The sequence below is a fragment of the Cyanistes caeruleus genome, chromosome 21 (genome assembly GCF_971803275.1).
Source record: "Cyanistes caeruleus chromosome 21, bCyaCae1.hap1.1, whole genome shotgun sequence".
Classification (NCBI taxonomy): Eukaryota; Metazoa; Chordata; class Aves; order Passeriformes; family Paridae; genus Cyanistes; species Cyanistes caeruleus.
The window spans coordinates 4768950-4784939 of record NC_141721.1 but is presented as its reverse complement, the minus strand read 5'-3'; the positions used below and the strand labels follow the sequence as shown (position 1 = coordinate 4784939).

General features: G+C 48.7%; 1 protein-coding gene across 2 annotated transcripts in view; it reads right to left on the bottom strand.

Annotated features, from left to right (window-relative positions):
* Positions 1-15990, bottom strand: part of LRRC75A (leucine rich repeat containing 75A) — a 56659-nt gene that overhangs the window by 6771 nt on the left and 33898 nt on the right. For both annotated transcript variants that reach the window (XM_023939199.2, XM_086859941.1), the window contains exon 3: positions 11033-11145. In XM_023939199.2, coding sequence (XP_023794967.1) covers positions 11033-11145 — 113 coding nt within the window. The remainder of the gene's footprint in view (positions 1-11032; positions 11146-15990) is intronic.

The window sequence follows — 15990 nt, the reverse complement described above, 5'->3', positions numbered from 1 at the left end:
TGGGTAGATATAAAAATACCCACATTTTATTGGATTTACATGAGCAACTCTCCACTAGGGAGTGAGGAATCTGGGCTGGTTAGGAAAAGGACCTTTAAATCCATTTTCAGCCCTCAGCGTCCAAAGGGAAGAGGCCACAGGAAAAGAAATTCCTAATAACTTGCTCATAAAAACACACAACTGGCTGCCAACATGTGTAAAAAAAAGTGAAAGAAGAGGAGGAAAAAAGAAAAGGGAGAGGGATGGGATGGAGAACAGCAGTGCTGGCCAGGACTCCAGCACTTTTCTGGAAAAGCAGGATGGAGATTTCCCTAAAATCCGTAATTCCAGCCTCTCCCTTTGGTTTTGTTGCTGCTTTGTTTGATTTTTGGAAGGAATGACTCCATTAACAGGCTGGATGTGGCCCCAAAAGTGAGGGGAGAGTGTGGCTGCTCCTGCTCTGTCCCTTCACCATAAATTGAGTTTTGCCACGTGGTGTCTATTTGCAGATGGAAATTGGGGCTGGTGTTAATTATCTCCATCCCATTCCAGAGCCTGAGGAGTTTTGGGGTGGGAGAAACACCCAGGCAACAGCTCCAATTCACCTCTGCCCACCAAAATCCTCTCCCAGCCCTCAAATCTGCCACTGGTGTTGTCCAAAAACCAAAAAATCCAGGAAAAAATTGTGGAGAACTCCCTGTATCCAGGCCCTCGCTGAGGGTTTGAGGTTCACACTTTGCAGAGGTTGTTTGTGTTTCCTGTTCCTTGAAATAAGTTGAATTCCATTCATACAATGGGGAAAAACCCCAGGATTTTTAGGGGTGGGGAAATGAGGGGAGAGAAGTTTCAACTCTGATCCTCCAGCCGAGTTTTCTCATCAGAAACCAACCCAAAGAAATGAAAAATTAAAAAAAAAAAAAACCCAAACCAAAAAAATAAAGCCCTCTCCCAACTGCTCTTCCTGCAATTAGGGAGTGATCAGCTGCCAAAATGTGTGCCTGGGGCTTGGCTTTCCCTAAAATGTTTATTTTATTGGAGCACAGATCACATTTGGAAGAGTTTAGGCAGGCTGAGGTCCCCTCTTGCTCTGATGAGAGCCAGAGCACGAGAGGCAGCCGCCAGCCCGGCTCCCAGGGTCCTGCTTGTCCCTCTCCTTCCTTGGGAAGGGATTTTTTCCAGAGCCAGGAGCTGCCATCACCCCCTGTTTTTCCCTTTCTCCCCCCAGTCCTTGGCAGGTCCCTATTCCAAGCCAAATCCTGCCCTTCCCACCAAAATCCCAACAGCTCTGGTGTCCAAAGTGAAGCCCAACACGGATCCTGCCACACTCGGGGAAAACTGCAGCTCCTGTCCCTGGAGGGGACAGGGACCCATGGGATGGATCTGTGGTGTCCCAGGTGGGGCTGGTGGCCTCCAACCACATCCAGGGAGGTCAGGAAACCCTCCCAGAGCACAGAATATCCCAAAGAACTTCCAGGGATTTGTGCTGGAGGAGCTGCACAGCCAGAGGAAGAGGAGATGGACACAGTGAGGCAGCCAAGAGCCTCTCAGCTGATGTTTGGCTAGTTTTTAATCAGAATTTGCACATCTATTGAGCCAATAAAGCTTTGTTTCGCCTGGTTTTCAACACACAGGTGTTAAATTGGCCAAGCAAACCCTGTTCTTGTGGCCATCCTGCTTCCCTGCAGGGGCTCCCAGAGGTTGGGATGGGATCCTTGGGATTAGGGAGCCTCGGGATAAGGAGCTCTGAACATGTTGGGCTGCTCCTTCACACCCTCCCTGCCCCTGCGTTGGAAATTCCAACCCTGGGATGCATCTGCTTCACATTAACACCAAATACTGGGTCCCCCTCAGCCCAGCAGAACAGAGGCACCATTGTACCCCCAGCTCCCCTCCAGTGAGGAATAACAGGATACACAACCCGACCCACTGCTGCTTCCCTGCCCCTGCCTTCAAAAGAAATTGGGATTTTTTGGGGTGGATTTTTCATTTTCTCTTTCCAATGAGAGGATTTCTCAGCCCCTCTCCTCTGTAACTGCAGCAGAGGTTGAAACTGAATTTTTGGCACCCTGTGGGTTTTCCTGCTGGGCACAGTTTTTGGTGCAGTTATTTCATTTCAAGATCCCCTTCCTTGAGCCCGGGGGCAGCAGAAAGCGGCTGCAGCCGCTCCTGCAAAGCCAAACAAAGGGAAAAATCCAGGCAACAGCTTGGGCTGCCCAAAGCAAACTCCCTCTTCCCCAGCTCTCCATTGCTTTTGGCAGGTTATTTCCCTGCTGACGGGGGGATTCCAGCCCCCGGCTCCCCCCAGAGATGAAAACAGAGCAGGGAGCAGAGGTGGAGCTGGCTGCCAAGCGGGTGTTACAGAGCAGGAATGTGATCCTCTGCTCTCAGCAGCCAAACACTGCCCAGCTCCTCCATCCCCACAGCTCGGCAAATTCTGCTGGACGAGCAGGAAAACCACAAAAGCCTTCCCTGGATTTTCCCTGGCTGCCTGTTTGGCCTCTCTGCTTCAACACAACATGCAAATATTTTGCTTTTTCCTCTGCTCTCTGCACCCACCGGTGGTGAGGGTTTGTGTCACTGCTCAAGGAACGCTGCTGGAAAGATCAGCCCAACAAATCTTCCCAAGTCATTTGTCCATATTATGTCAACACACACTTTTTGTTTTTCCCCTCAAGTCTCCAGCTCATCATCTCTGGGATAACAAGCCCCCTCTGAGGGGGTGACCCAGCAGCTGATGGAAGCAGGGAATGCAGGAAGGACCGGCTCCAGATGGGCATTTCTGCCCTGAGCTGCCGAGGGATAATCCTCATTCCCCAGAGCACGGAGAGGAGTGACCTGCAGCACACGAGGATGGATTCATCCAAAAAAAACCACCCCCAGCTCCATAGTCTGGCGCTAATCCTGGACAAGGGGGGAGTAAAACACCTGGAAGAACATATTGCCACCCTGAGCTGGACAAAAGGAATCAGCCTTGGGGCTGAACGCCTCGTTTGACACTGGGATATGTCAAAACACAGGCTGGAAAAAACAGAATTTGTCCAGGGGCTTTGGACCTTTTCCTGGAGGTGCCAAAAGCCCCTTTTGAGATGCAAAAGAACCTTCTGTGCTTCAGATGCTCCAGAGGGGTTGTTTTTTCCCCACCGCATCTCCCAGGAGCAGAGGGGTGTGTGAGGATGAAGGAGTGGAAGGGCTTGTGTCACCCATGGGGACTCTCAGGGGACAGACAGAAACCCCCGGTGATGATGACACAGCCCCCCGCTGTCGCGTTATTTTAAAGCTAATTTAAAGTTATTTCCATGCAAAGAGAGCAGCAGCAGCAGCAGTGGGAGGTGGGAACTGGCCGCCGAGTTGAAGTGATGGATGAGCTCACTAAACACCTTCATTCACCGCCTGAAAGGGCTGGGGAAATAAAATAAATGTAAAGAGCGCTTAACAAAGCTTCATCATGGAGCTTGATTGTCTTAATTGGGAAATAGAGCCCGGGGTGACAGCCAGGCTGGGCTGGCTGGGGTTAAATGGGCACCACTGCTGGGAGCGATGCCTTTCCCCCATGGAGCAGCATCCAAATTGCCCCTCACCACCTAAAAAAAGGAGCCAGCGTCTGTTTGAGACAAGACAAATCATCACAGAGTGTCTGGGCGACTTCCAAGCCGGGGAGATGAATTATTTTCCCAGCTGACTCCCTTGTTTAATAACAATTTCTACCGCTTGGTTCCCGGCTCCGCAGCCCGAGTGGCGGGGATGGATTTAAATAATCCCCGCCATGTGTCCATGGAAAATCTCATTTCCACTCTGCCCAGAAGCAGAGGAGTAATTATTACCAAAAAAAAAAAAACCCAAAAATTAAAAACCTCACACTTTTCACCATCAAAGGCCTTTTCTAATTAAGCACCAGACTAAAAACACATTTAAAGGAGGCACAAGCCCCCAAGTACGAGGAGGGGAGGGGAGAGATGTTCCCTCTGAGGGGAGGAAAACCACCACGTTATTCCTCGATCCAGCTGCAGGAGGAGAGAGGAAAGAGGAGGATGAGGGTGGCTTGAAATCAAGGTTTTAAATCCCAGATAGTGCCTTAAAAACCCGAAGTTTATAAGGCTGCAGCAAAAGTGTGATGGAAAAGTCAGTTTGCTGCTCCAAATCACCTCAGCCTTGGGTTGTTCCTGCTTTATTTTCCAGCATTTCTGGCTGTCGGGAGCAGCAAAAACAATTTGAGCCTTTGTCAGGGTCAATATTCACCAGTGTGGGGGAAACGGTGCTTTGCAGTTTGGGTCAATTGATTCCAACTCTGGGGCAGCCCAGACAAGGAGCAGGGGAAGGGCTCATTTTACACATTGAGCCAGTGGAAAAGCTGAGGTCCCTTCCATGTGCCAGCCCTGTGCCACCAGCCCGGGTGGCATTTCAGTGTCCATCAATTATTGACAGTTCAGCTCCAGCAGCTTGAAATGCAGCTCTTGGTTAATGCCAGCTCTTGGCTGGGCAAGGTGTGCCAGGAGCTGCAGCCTCTCCATGGGCAGGGGTAACCTCTCCCCTAACTCAGCTGGGAAAAAAACTCATTTCCACCCCAAACCTGCTGATCTGGTGGTCAAATAGCTCTCAGTGGCAAGGAGTGATTTCAGCACCTGCTTGTTCAGGTTTTCCAGGTTTTCCATGAAGCAGATCCCGCAGCTCCCACTCCAACAGGCACAAGAAAATCAGATTTCTCCAGAATATCATCAGCAATAACTCCCTGGAGTTATTTAAAGGATACCTGGAGGCATTTAAAAGATGTGGAGATGTGTTCTTGGCTTAGTGGTGGATTTGATCTCAAAAGGTTTTTCCAGCCTTAATGATCCCACAATGGTGGCAGCTCCTTTAATTGCCACAAGCCACACATTGCAGAATTATTTCTCAACCACAGCACTCACAAATCTTTACTGCCCTTGATTTGCAGCATTCCACCTTTCCCCCCACACCAGGCATTTCATCTGTTCACATCTTAGCCCCGTTTTCAGCAGCCAAAGGGCTCTGACTCTTTAAATTCAACAAGAAGCATCACAGCATTTTCCTTCCAAGCCTCTGGAGCCTGAACTGTGGTGTCTGATGGCCTGTCCTGAATTCTCTGTGCTTTTGGGCCCTTCAGCATCATCCAGCAGGGAGAACTGGGTGGGAAAGGAATTCCTTGGGTCTGTTTTCAGCCTCTGTTTTGCTGTAACATTGACACAGCTGGGAGCAGCTCAGGACATCCCTATGCACTCTCAGGTCCATTTCTCCCTGCCTGACATCCTGTCCCCAATCCAGGGATAAAGTGCAAGCCAGGGACACCCTGACACCCTGAATTTATACCCCACTAGCCTGAAAAGAGAATTATTTTACACCAAAGCCTCTTAGTGCTGTGCATTATCGACTTTAAAATTACACAGCTTTCTTTATTTTCTTCTTTTTTTTTTTTTTTTTTTTTATTCCTCTCATTCAAGACATCCATCTCCAGCTGGATGGAATCCTTTCCTCCTTCCCACTCAACCTGTGCTGGATGATTGCTGCTATGTTCCTCCTCTCCCCTCCAACATCACACCCCACTCCCACCAGGACAAAACATTTCACCACAGTTTTTGCACAGTCACAAAACCCTGGGGCTGCCAGAGGGGATGTTTGCACATTAAACAGCATTTTTGGAGAAGAGATTCATTGGAATTTCTATGTAACAAGGAGCTCCACGGAGCTGCATCCCAGCTTCAGCAGGCTGGGATTTTCCCTCTTTTCTAGGAAGCAGCTTGAGCACATTTAACCTCAGTTTTGACCTGTCCACCCCACTCAAACCCATCTGCTGGGGTTCCACAGAAAATCCCAAATCCCAGCCAGGCACATGCAAAGGAGCAGCCCCAAATGTTGCTCCCGTTCAGATACCTTGGGAAATAGATTTTCCACAAAGCCAAGGAGCAGTTTGGAAGTTACTCAGTGCATCAGAGGGCACAAACACAGCAGGGACTGTGCTTGCAGCCAGGCATGTGCCAGAGGGAATCAACTCAAGGGGCAGCAGCCCAGAGCAGCACTGGGAACAGAGCGACTGACAGGGCAAATCAGGGTTTGTTCCCAGCCCAGCCATAAGAGAAAGAGAAAAGTCACATCTTGAGTAGCTATAAAAAGTCCAGAGAGTCCCAGACTGGCAGATGGAGGAAATGCCCCATGGCCATGGAGGAGAGTGAGGTGAGGAGGAGAGAGGTGATGAAAAGGGCATTCCTGGGATAAAATTACATCCAAATATTTCTCCCAGCTCTTTATTGGTACCTCAAAAAGTTCTTCTTTTTCCTCTTTGTGTGCCCTGAACCCCATCAAAGCTCCTCATTTGCTGTGTGGAGAAGAGCCAAATCCCACAGCCCTGCTGGGACCAGCCTCCTCCTGCTCTTCAGCACCACAAATTCCCAAACATTTCTGTCAAAGCACAGAAAATATTCCCAATTTATTAAGCTGTCTGAGCCCTGTGTGAACCCCACCAAACCAAAGGTGTCTCCCAAAGGTTTTCTACTCTCTCTCCCAAAAATCTTACCTCATTTCTGTGTCACTCCAGGCCTTCCCATCACATTTATTAGATAGGATTGCTCAGTGCCTGTGGTTAACCCTTCCCATTCCCAGTTATCCAAAGGGATTTCCCTTTGCTCCAAACAGCTCTGCTGCCTGGGGACTCCCTCCAGCACAGCCAAGCTGGTGACAAGGGACAGCCACACATCAGACACTTTGCAAGATGTTTTTGGTGGCCATTCAATATTTCCAAAGAAAAGCCTCATCCACCTTGGCCAGGCTGGGATTCAAATGATGAATTTCAGGAGTAAACAGAGATTAAATCTGAATTTCCAGCCTTCAATTACAAAAGGAGGGTAGGACACGCTCAGAGGTGGCCCCACAGAGGGGGAACAGCTCTTTTAACAACCACCAGGCACAGGCAGACAGGAGCTGGAATTTAGTGCCCATCCTGGGAATGAACTGAGCCACCAAACCAGGGATTGATCTCCTGAGGATTGATGGACTCAGTGACCACAAAGGGGACAGCCCTCAGCCGTGGTGATGTGACCCAGCAAAGCTCAGCCTGGCCAGGAGCAGCTCTGACCCTCAGCCACCTCCTCCTGAGGGGTGCAGGACCCATCTCTAAGCCAGGGCTGAGCATCCCACTGCTTCCCAACCCCACTTCCCAACCTGGAAAAGCACTGGGAACCAGAGCTTTGCTTTTCTCCACACCCAGAGCCTCGGGGACGCTGGAAAGAGCAGAGAGGTTTGGGAATCGCCTGCTTTTCACTTCAAAAGGTGGAAAACAACACCACCACCCCAAATCACTGAGTTCTGAACATTCATAGCATCCTCTGTCCTCTCTGCTCCCTGGGACAGCTGTGGAATGTCCATGGAATTACATCCCATGGACACAGGGAGAAGGGATCACCCCCACACACTTCCCAAAGACTCCAGCTCCCACATTCCCTGTTCCTGCAGCAGCTCCAGTGCACACACACACAGAGAAAAGGGATTTCAATCTGAGACCCTGCAGAATCCTGCTCCAGCCTCCTCCCACCACCTGGATTTGTGCTGGAAGCTCTGAAGGGACCATTTGTTGCAGGAGCTCCAGCTTCTCTTGCTCGCCCACCAGCTGCCAAGCAGAGGAGGATTTCCAGCCACAAACATTCCCTTTCTGTTTTCCAAAGGGCTTCTCCCACCATGAAAACTCATTTTTAAATGATTTTTTCCTTTGTAAAGCAATGCAAGCAGGCACTGCCAACATGAAAGCCCAGCATTCCTGCAGGACAGAAATGTTTTGTGCCCCAAATGAAATCAGGAGTGGGATGCTAAAAGATCATTCCTGCATTCAAAATAAGGCTGCTCAACCTCTGTAAATTTATCACTAGATCCAAACACCTTCTGTTCTAACAGCTCTCTGCACCTGAATGCCAAATGCCATGGAGAACATCCAGCCCCCAGGTAACCTGGGATTCAATCTGCCACAGCCTCACAGAGCCTCCACACTTCCAAAAGCTGTCCCAAATTACTAATTTTCCTGCTATTTTCAAGGTGATTTCTGATGATTTCAGAGGATGAAAGGAGCTCAGGCCGAGTCTCAGGTGTCACCAGCAGAAAGGACAAGTGGCAAAGACAAGAGTGGGCTGGAGCTAAGGAAAACCACCTGGCAAACCCAGGAGAAGTGAGAAAAGGATCAGCTCCTGGCTCTTTCCAGGTGCCAGCACTGGGGGATTTGCAGGAGCGAGGGCTGGGAGCTGTGAAACAAAAACTGGGGTTAGAAAGTGCAGAAAGTGCCATGTTGGCTCAGCCTGGTGAGGACACCCCCAGTATGAGGCTCAGGATTCATTTTGGGGGTTTCTCTGCTTATTGCAGAACAGCAGCAGAGATTAAAAAACCCACAAATTTAGGTCCAGATTGACCCCATTTAATTCTATTTAAAGCGAGCTGCTTCACCCTAAATGGTACCCCTGTTTTGTGCAGGGGCATTAAAGGAATTGTGTGCAGAATGAAAAAAAAAAAAAAAAAAAAAAAAAAAAAAAAAAAAAAAAAAAAGGTCTATCTGATGTAAATTTGGAGTTACAACGTGAATATTTGATATTCCTTCAGCTGGTGCCCACTGCCCCATCATCCTCCCTGCTGCATTCCTGGCTCATTGATACCAGGAAATACATTGATAACCGGGAAAGGACCGGGATATCCCCACGGGATGTTTTCCCCTGGGAAACACCTCCTCCCTCCCAGCCCCTGCTCCACAGCAATTGCGGGAGCTTTGATTCCCGGTTTTTGGCCTTTGTGATGCTGACGGCGAGCGCTTGGCAGCAGCAGGAGCAGGGAGATTCCAGGAGCAGGGAGATTCCAGGAGCTAATTCCACACTCGCTGGTCCAACCGTGGGATGGAATCGTGTCCCCAGGCAGAGCCAGGCGCAGGGAAATGAATTTAGCAGGCTGGCTTCATCCTGCTGCTGTTGGCTTTCCCTGATTCTCATCCCTGGATGTTTAATGTATTCCGAGGGAGGTGCAGAGACAGCGAGGGAGAGCCAGACAGATTTATAATGTGCCAAAAAAATAAGGTCATTTGGCAGAGGTTTGGGTGCTGCGGTGCCAGGGCTGAGAATGTCTGCCTGGATTTAAGGAGCACACCCAGCCTGGGAGGAGTTGGGATTGGGAAGCACAGCCTCCCCCTCTGCCTGGCCAAAAAATCAGCTCCATCCTCCTCCTCCTCCTCCCTCTCACCTGCAATCGGCACGGTGGCCGTGGGATGAAGGAAAGGGATTTTCCCTGCAACACACACAGAGAAAAGGGTGGATCTGTGATGCTGGGGAGCTCCTGCAACAGCTGGCATTGCCCGAGCCAGGGCAATGCCAACACCTGGGAATGGGAGCCCATGGTTCCCTTGGGAGCTGCACAGGGCACTTGGAAACCCCAGCCCAGAGCAGGATGCTGTCTATAAAATCACTATTTTATGGCATTTAGACCTTCCAGCAAAGGGTTCAACTCACAGACACCTCCTACAAGAGCATCTCAACCAGAAATCCAGGAAAATCCCACTCTCCGAAGCCTGGCTGGAGAACCAGCAGCCAGAGTCCCACCCTGAGGTCACTTCATGTGGTCAGGGCTCGTTGACAGCCAAAACCTCATCCCAAAACCTCATCCCTGCTCCTAAAGCCCTGGAAAACCTCAGCTATTTCCCGGCTGCTCCAGGGAAAGGCTGCAAATAAAGCCTTGCAAATCTCGGGCACGGGGCTGTGCTCACACCGCTGCTCATCCCGGGCTGGGGGTTAAGGACAGAGGGGCACAAAGCAGGGCTCGAAATGTGTTCATTTCCAAGGATTTCGTGTGGTTTTGAGGCTCTAAAGAGCTCGGCGATGCAGCGTCGCTGTGACTTGAACAATGCCTTATGATGGGGTGCTAAGGGGTGAGCATTTCCTATTCTAATTAAGAGGAAACCCGGCGGTAATGAGCTGCTGGGTCATTAGAGCTGCGTGTGCCCTCGGGGCACAGCCTGGGAGCTCCAACACTCCCCCACTTTCTGCTGCTTTATTGGAAACTGAAAATTTTACCCATCAACACACCTTAAAAGCCACCAAAAATGCGGGTAACACTGCTAATGAAGTGCATTTCTCCGCGTTCTGGTCTCTCAGGACAGCACTTTGTAAGGATGATGAGCCAGATCCCTGGGGGATGTGCTCCTAATCCTATCTGGCTGCTCAATCCTTTATTTCCTTGTGTCTTTTTTTCCTCCCGCGGCCGCGTTCCTCCCCTCTCCTTACCTATCCCAGTTTTTTCCATTGGATTAATTCCCACTACAGCTCCATTACCACCAAAACTCTCCCGGGACCACGAGCCAGCACCTGGATACAAATCCTGACTCTCCCAGATTGCGGCTTTGTTTCTATTTCTCGCTTCCTTAAGCAAAAATAATAAATATATAATGCCCAACATCAGGAAAACAAGCAGCCCTTTCTATTCCCATCAGCCTCATCCACAGGTTTCTCAGCTCTGTGGATCCAGGATGGCACCAGATGGGAATGGGGGTGAGGAGGGGATTTGGGTTATTTTTTCTCTGTTTTTAACAACTAAATTCCTTCTGTGTAAGCTGCAAGCCACGGTGTGCACGGTGCCCGTACATTAATTACCAGCTAATTAGGAGTTCTTGGTGCAGTTTGGGAGACAAAGGATGTTTGGAGGATGGATGGCTCAGGCTTTCCAGACCATTCCTCCTCCCCAGGCACTGAAGTGCTGCTCTCCTCTGCAACAGGGAAAGGAAGATGGAAATAGAGGAAAACACCTCTGGGGGAGCATGAAGGAACCAGAAATGGGGGAAATGCTGGTGAGATTGGAGAGGAAGGAGGACTCTGGAGGTTGTGACAAGCTGGGGCACCCCAGCTCCCTCCCAGCTCTGACCCCTTCATCCCGGTGGATTTGTTCCTCCTGTCGCTGCAGGGAGCAGCAGGCAGCTCCCACATTTACCAAAACCATCATGGAAAACCTCAATTCCTACCGTCCCCAGCCCCGTGGTGGCCCGGAGGGGTGGCAACGCCAGCTTGGGGACAGTGACCCAGCAGGGACTCACCAGGACTGCGGCTTCCTCTTCATGATGCCCTGGCGTCTCCACTGCGAGTGGGGGCTCAGGTGGTAGGTGAGCTGCCTGCAGAGCTTCTCCATGGCTCCCAGGGAGTCCCCTTCCTGCAAAAACATGGGAAGGACACCGGCTGAGGGCTCTGCAGCGATGCCATCGCACCCACGAGATGCCCCAAGCTCAGAGTGGCTCCAGCTGGGAAGCCTTAAGGGACCACGCTCAAAACTGCCTGGAAAGGGGGAAAACCCTCGCTGATTGCTAAGATTCTGCATTATTATTATTATTATTATTATTATTATTATTATTATTATTATTATCATCATCATCATCATCATCATCATCATTGTTATTATTATTTTGTTGCTATTATTGTTACTATATTGTTATTATTCCACTGTTACCATTTGACACCATCAAACAGCTTCCAGCAGTAAAATTTGGCAGAGATTGATTAAATTTGGTTAAATTACCCATTCATTGCCACCAAAAACTGCTTCCCAGAGGCTTTTTGAGCTGGTGGAGTCTTGGGAAGACTCCAACAACATTTAATTGTTAGGGAAAATAAAAACACAAAGAAGCGCAGCATCTTCTCGATTTTGACTCAAATTTCCACCCCAAGGGATACTGGCTTGGAAAACTTGAACACTGAAAGTTTCTATGGATTTGAGTCTAGAAATTTTGGGTCCTAAAAATAAAATAAAATCCAATCCTCAGTATCCAGACTGCTCAATCCTGTTTCAGGATTTTCATACACATAATTTAAACCACCCACTCTGCAGTGCCTCTCTTGCTCTCTGAAAGGTCACAGGCAGAGATGAACCTGACTGAAAGATCAATAATGATTAAAAAGATCCAAGATGTGACAATTTGGCTGCCTGGTTTACACTGCTGCATCATTAGGGAAGAGATAGGAATTAAAGAGGAAACTCTACAATAAACAGTCGGCCTGGGCTGTTCAGCCACAGGGATAGCTCAGGATTTTCTGGGAAAATCCAGGCAGGAATGCTGAGGAAGGTGCTGCATCTCTTCTTCCTGGACAGCCAATTATTGCTGCCTTCACATCCTCCCTCAGAGCTCAGGTTTTGCAGCCTAATTTATGAAATTTATGCAATTTATTCCCCCCCTCACCTCCGCATCAGCGGAGCGGGACCGGTCTTATAAAGATATCATAAATATTGAATTACCAGGGAGCAACTGGGATTTTGACAAATCACTTGGGGGTGTACAGGGAAACAATTACAGCAGGTTTTCCCAGGGTAAAAAAAAAAAACAAACAACCACAAACCCAGGACATCTCTGCAGGTGGCTGGGGCAGAAATATCAGTCAGGATTTGCGGGTTTTGATTCCAGTCTAAGGATGAAGCCTTGACATAAATTGGGGAGGGTTTATTCCCAGACATATCCAGGTACCCACACAGTGATTCCCACTAATCACAACTGATTTTCCAGCTGATTTTTCCCTCATAATTCCAGGGTGGTGCTTGCCCAGCTCTGAGTGCACTGAGGGCAGGCAGTGCCAGAGGATTTCAGGTAGAAATTCCAGATTCAGGGATCCCAGCAGGACACGGGTTATGGAAAACCCCAGGAACCAGGCACCACTTCCCACCTGAGCCTCTGATTCCCAGGAAATCTGGATTTATAGGAGCACATTTATGTTGAAGTTTTCAACACTTTATTCACCACCATGCTGAACTCAAAATCAGGGTTTTAATCCCAAAATTTTCATTCCTCAGCCATTCCCACAGCTCTTCTCCCTGTGGCAAGAACCAGCCCTGGGCCTGGATGAGCCCTGAGAGGTTCAGCCTGTGGAATTAACACTGAGAAAATTAAGAAAGACAAGATTTTTGCCTCACATTTCCCACTGGAAAGCCTGGAAAAGCAGGCAATTCCTTAATCAGAGCCTCAAAACATTTTGGGAAGGCAACACTGCCAGCAACACCTTCCTGCCTGTGGAAGCACCAGCCCCAACGTGAGAAGAAAACACCACAGTTTTTAACACCTCCCTATATATTATTTTTTAAGCTGCCAGGTGCCAGCAGCTTTCATTTCATCGGCTTTTTTATTTTTAAGCACTGCAGCAGGCCCTGAAATAGCAGAGTCCACCCTCAGGGATGAGTGGGGGTTTCCAGCTCTGAGCCTTCCCTGCAAAAACTGGTGGTGAAAAGGAAACAAAGTGCTAAAATCGTGAGGGGGAAGGACATGGTGCTGGCATTTTGTGCTGCAAATTGCCTCCAAAATAACCCTGGAGGAGACAATTCAAGCTGTCTCCAGCGTTATCCCAGCTGAACTGTTGGGGAAGTGAAATGATTCACAAGAGGAACGTGGAGAAGAAGCTGAGAAAGTGAAAAACAAAACAATTCTTTTGCTGGTTCAGATGTGCCATGGCCATCTTGCCTCCCCAGTGAGAAGGGTTTTTTCCCCCTCAAGCAGCTCAAGACCTCCAGATGGCTGTGGGGGTGCTCAGGCCTAAACTTCCCATCAAACCAATTCCTGGGGAATTCAGCCCAAAGGAGCTCAGCCCATCCATGGTGCAGCCCTCTGAGGGCTCTGAGGAAAGAGGAGGAGCAGGATGAGGAATATTTTAATCCTTTCTTCACATCAGCAGCCACATCCAACTCATCCTTCCGTGGCCATCCTGACCCTTTCAGCCCTTTTTCCTCACAAGCTCAACCCTCAAGCCCTGCAGGTCCTGGGATACTTCTATTTCGGGGAGTTTAATATAAGATTTAGAGCACATGATTCCTCTATCAATACATCAACCCTGCAGATTAGCACTGAGATAAATAAAATTCCCATTTCATCCCACAGGATGGGAGTCTTCCTTCTGCACATCTCATTCCCATGGATGAGACGCCAACTCTGTGCTTCAGGAACCCCCATTTTTTTGTTTTTTACCCAAATCTCTGCAATTCCTCTCCAGAGCAGGCCCAAAACTCGCGTGCAGGAGAAAGGGCTTTGCTGGTGCCGTGCCAAGGGCTCCAGACAAAAGCTTTTCCCTGTTTCTGATCCAAGTCTATCAGGAAATAATTGGAGCTGACACACACCCTGGTGGGACTGAGCCCAAGAGCTTGTTTGGAAAGGGAATCAGCTTAAAAATCAGCTTAAAAACCAGCCCAGCTCGTGCTGGCAAGGTTTGAACCTCGCTGGGGAACGGGAAGAGTGGATTAGCCCAGAGGAGCGATGATGCCAAGTATTCCTGTGGGATGCTCCCTCTGCCTTGGGATAACATCCCTGCTCCCCACCCAGCCCTCTGCCCTGCACCATCAGCACTCTCAGGAATGAGGGGAAAAAAGCCACAAACCCCTCTGGGCAGATCCTGCCGCTTCCAGGGGTGAGCTGCTTCCCACAGCATCAGAATCTATGCCAAAAGCTCTTTCTGCCACATCTCCATCAGCCTGCATCACTCATGGAAGGTCAATATAAAGCTGATTTTTTTGTGGTCAGAGAGCAGGGAAACCTCCACCTGCAGAGCCTGAATCCCACAGTGCTGGGCTTTGGGAAACCCTGAGTGCCCTTTCCATGGAAAGGACAACAACCAAGCACAAAAATTGCATTTTCTCACCACCAGAGCCCAGTCCCAGCAGCAGATGATCCTGAAATAACACACAGGAAAGGCATCACACAAGATGTGGCCCCTCTAACATCACACAGGGGCTGGGAATGTGCGGTTTTTTATCTGTTTTTCAAACTCTGGGAGGAAAACTGCATTGCAGGGCTGGGCAGATGGGACAGACCACACACACACACACACATACACACACACGGAGTCCAGCCTTCCCAGCTGATGCTGCTGACAGGAAAAAGGCTGGGATGTGCCCTTTTTCTGAGCACTGAGCTCCCAACCAGCCAATAAATCCTGGTGAGAAGCCATCAGCTGAGCTCCTACAGATCCATCAGCCACACATTATATTATATTACATAGTATATAACATATTTTATATATAATATTATCTATAACATATATTAATAAAAATTTAAATATATTAATATATAAATAAATAATAATATAAATAACCCTGGAGTCACTGCCTACCCTCTCTGCATCACCACATGGGCAAGATTTGGGTCCCCAGACTGGATTTCAAGGCTGCTGCAAAAGGAGAGAGCTCGGAGGAGGACGACACAAAGCGTGGTGATAAAGATGTTACAAGAAAATTAATTTGTTTTCATTAAAAAGCATTCTGCTCTTCCAGCAGCAGAATCCCTGGGGATGGGCAGAGCCCTGGGGGACTGCACCGGGGCCAAGCACCGTGGAAAAGAGGCCAACATTAATGATTAAAGAGCTCGGGTGAAGAATTCCTGCTGCAGCACAGCAGGGGAGCGACCCAAATTAGAACAATTAGCCATTGTCTGGGGACTGCGAGGAAGCAACAGGATTTCTTTTCCTTTTTTGGGGTTTTTTTTTTTTTTTTTTTGGCTTTATTAGATAGCTCCCACATTTCTGTCACTCACAATCAATTTTTTATTTTTTTTTTTAAAGTGCTGTCCTGCAAACCTTAACACAAGAGAACTCCCTGACCTTCCCGAATCCCTTAAAAATTAAGCTAGTTTTTTTTCTCCTTTTGTGGTTCTTTTGGAAGACTTTTCACACTTGCCACATCCCTTTCTGGATGCTGCAGGATTTGCAGCTGTGAGGCACGAGAAGCTCTGTCCAGGCACAGGCCACACTTATCCTGGGAACACCATCCCCTGCACAGGAAATACTTGGTGTGGAGATCCCTCAGCCAAGATTTTGACTTTCCACACAGTTCAGCAGACAATGAACCTAAGATATGACCTATTTCACACCTGAAAAATAAAGAGAATGAGAGATTTCCTTCCAAATCCTCCTCCTTGGGTTTTTTTTTTGTCTTGGATGAACAGCTAGGACAATAGGATAATAGTCTGGATTATTAAGCAAAAAACCTCAAACTGTTGAAAGACAAATACCCCCGTGTTCACAATGATAAATG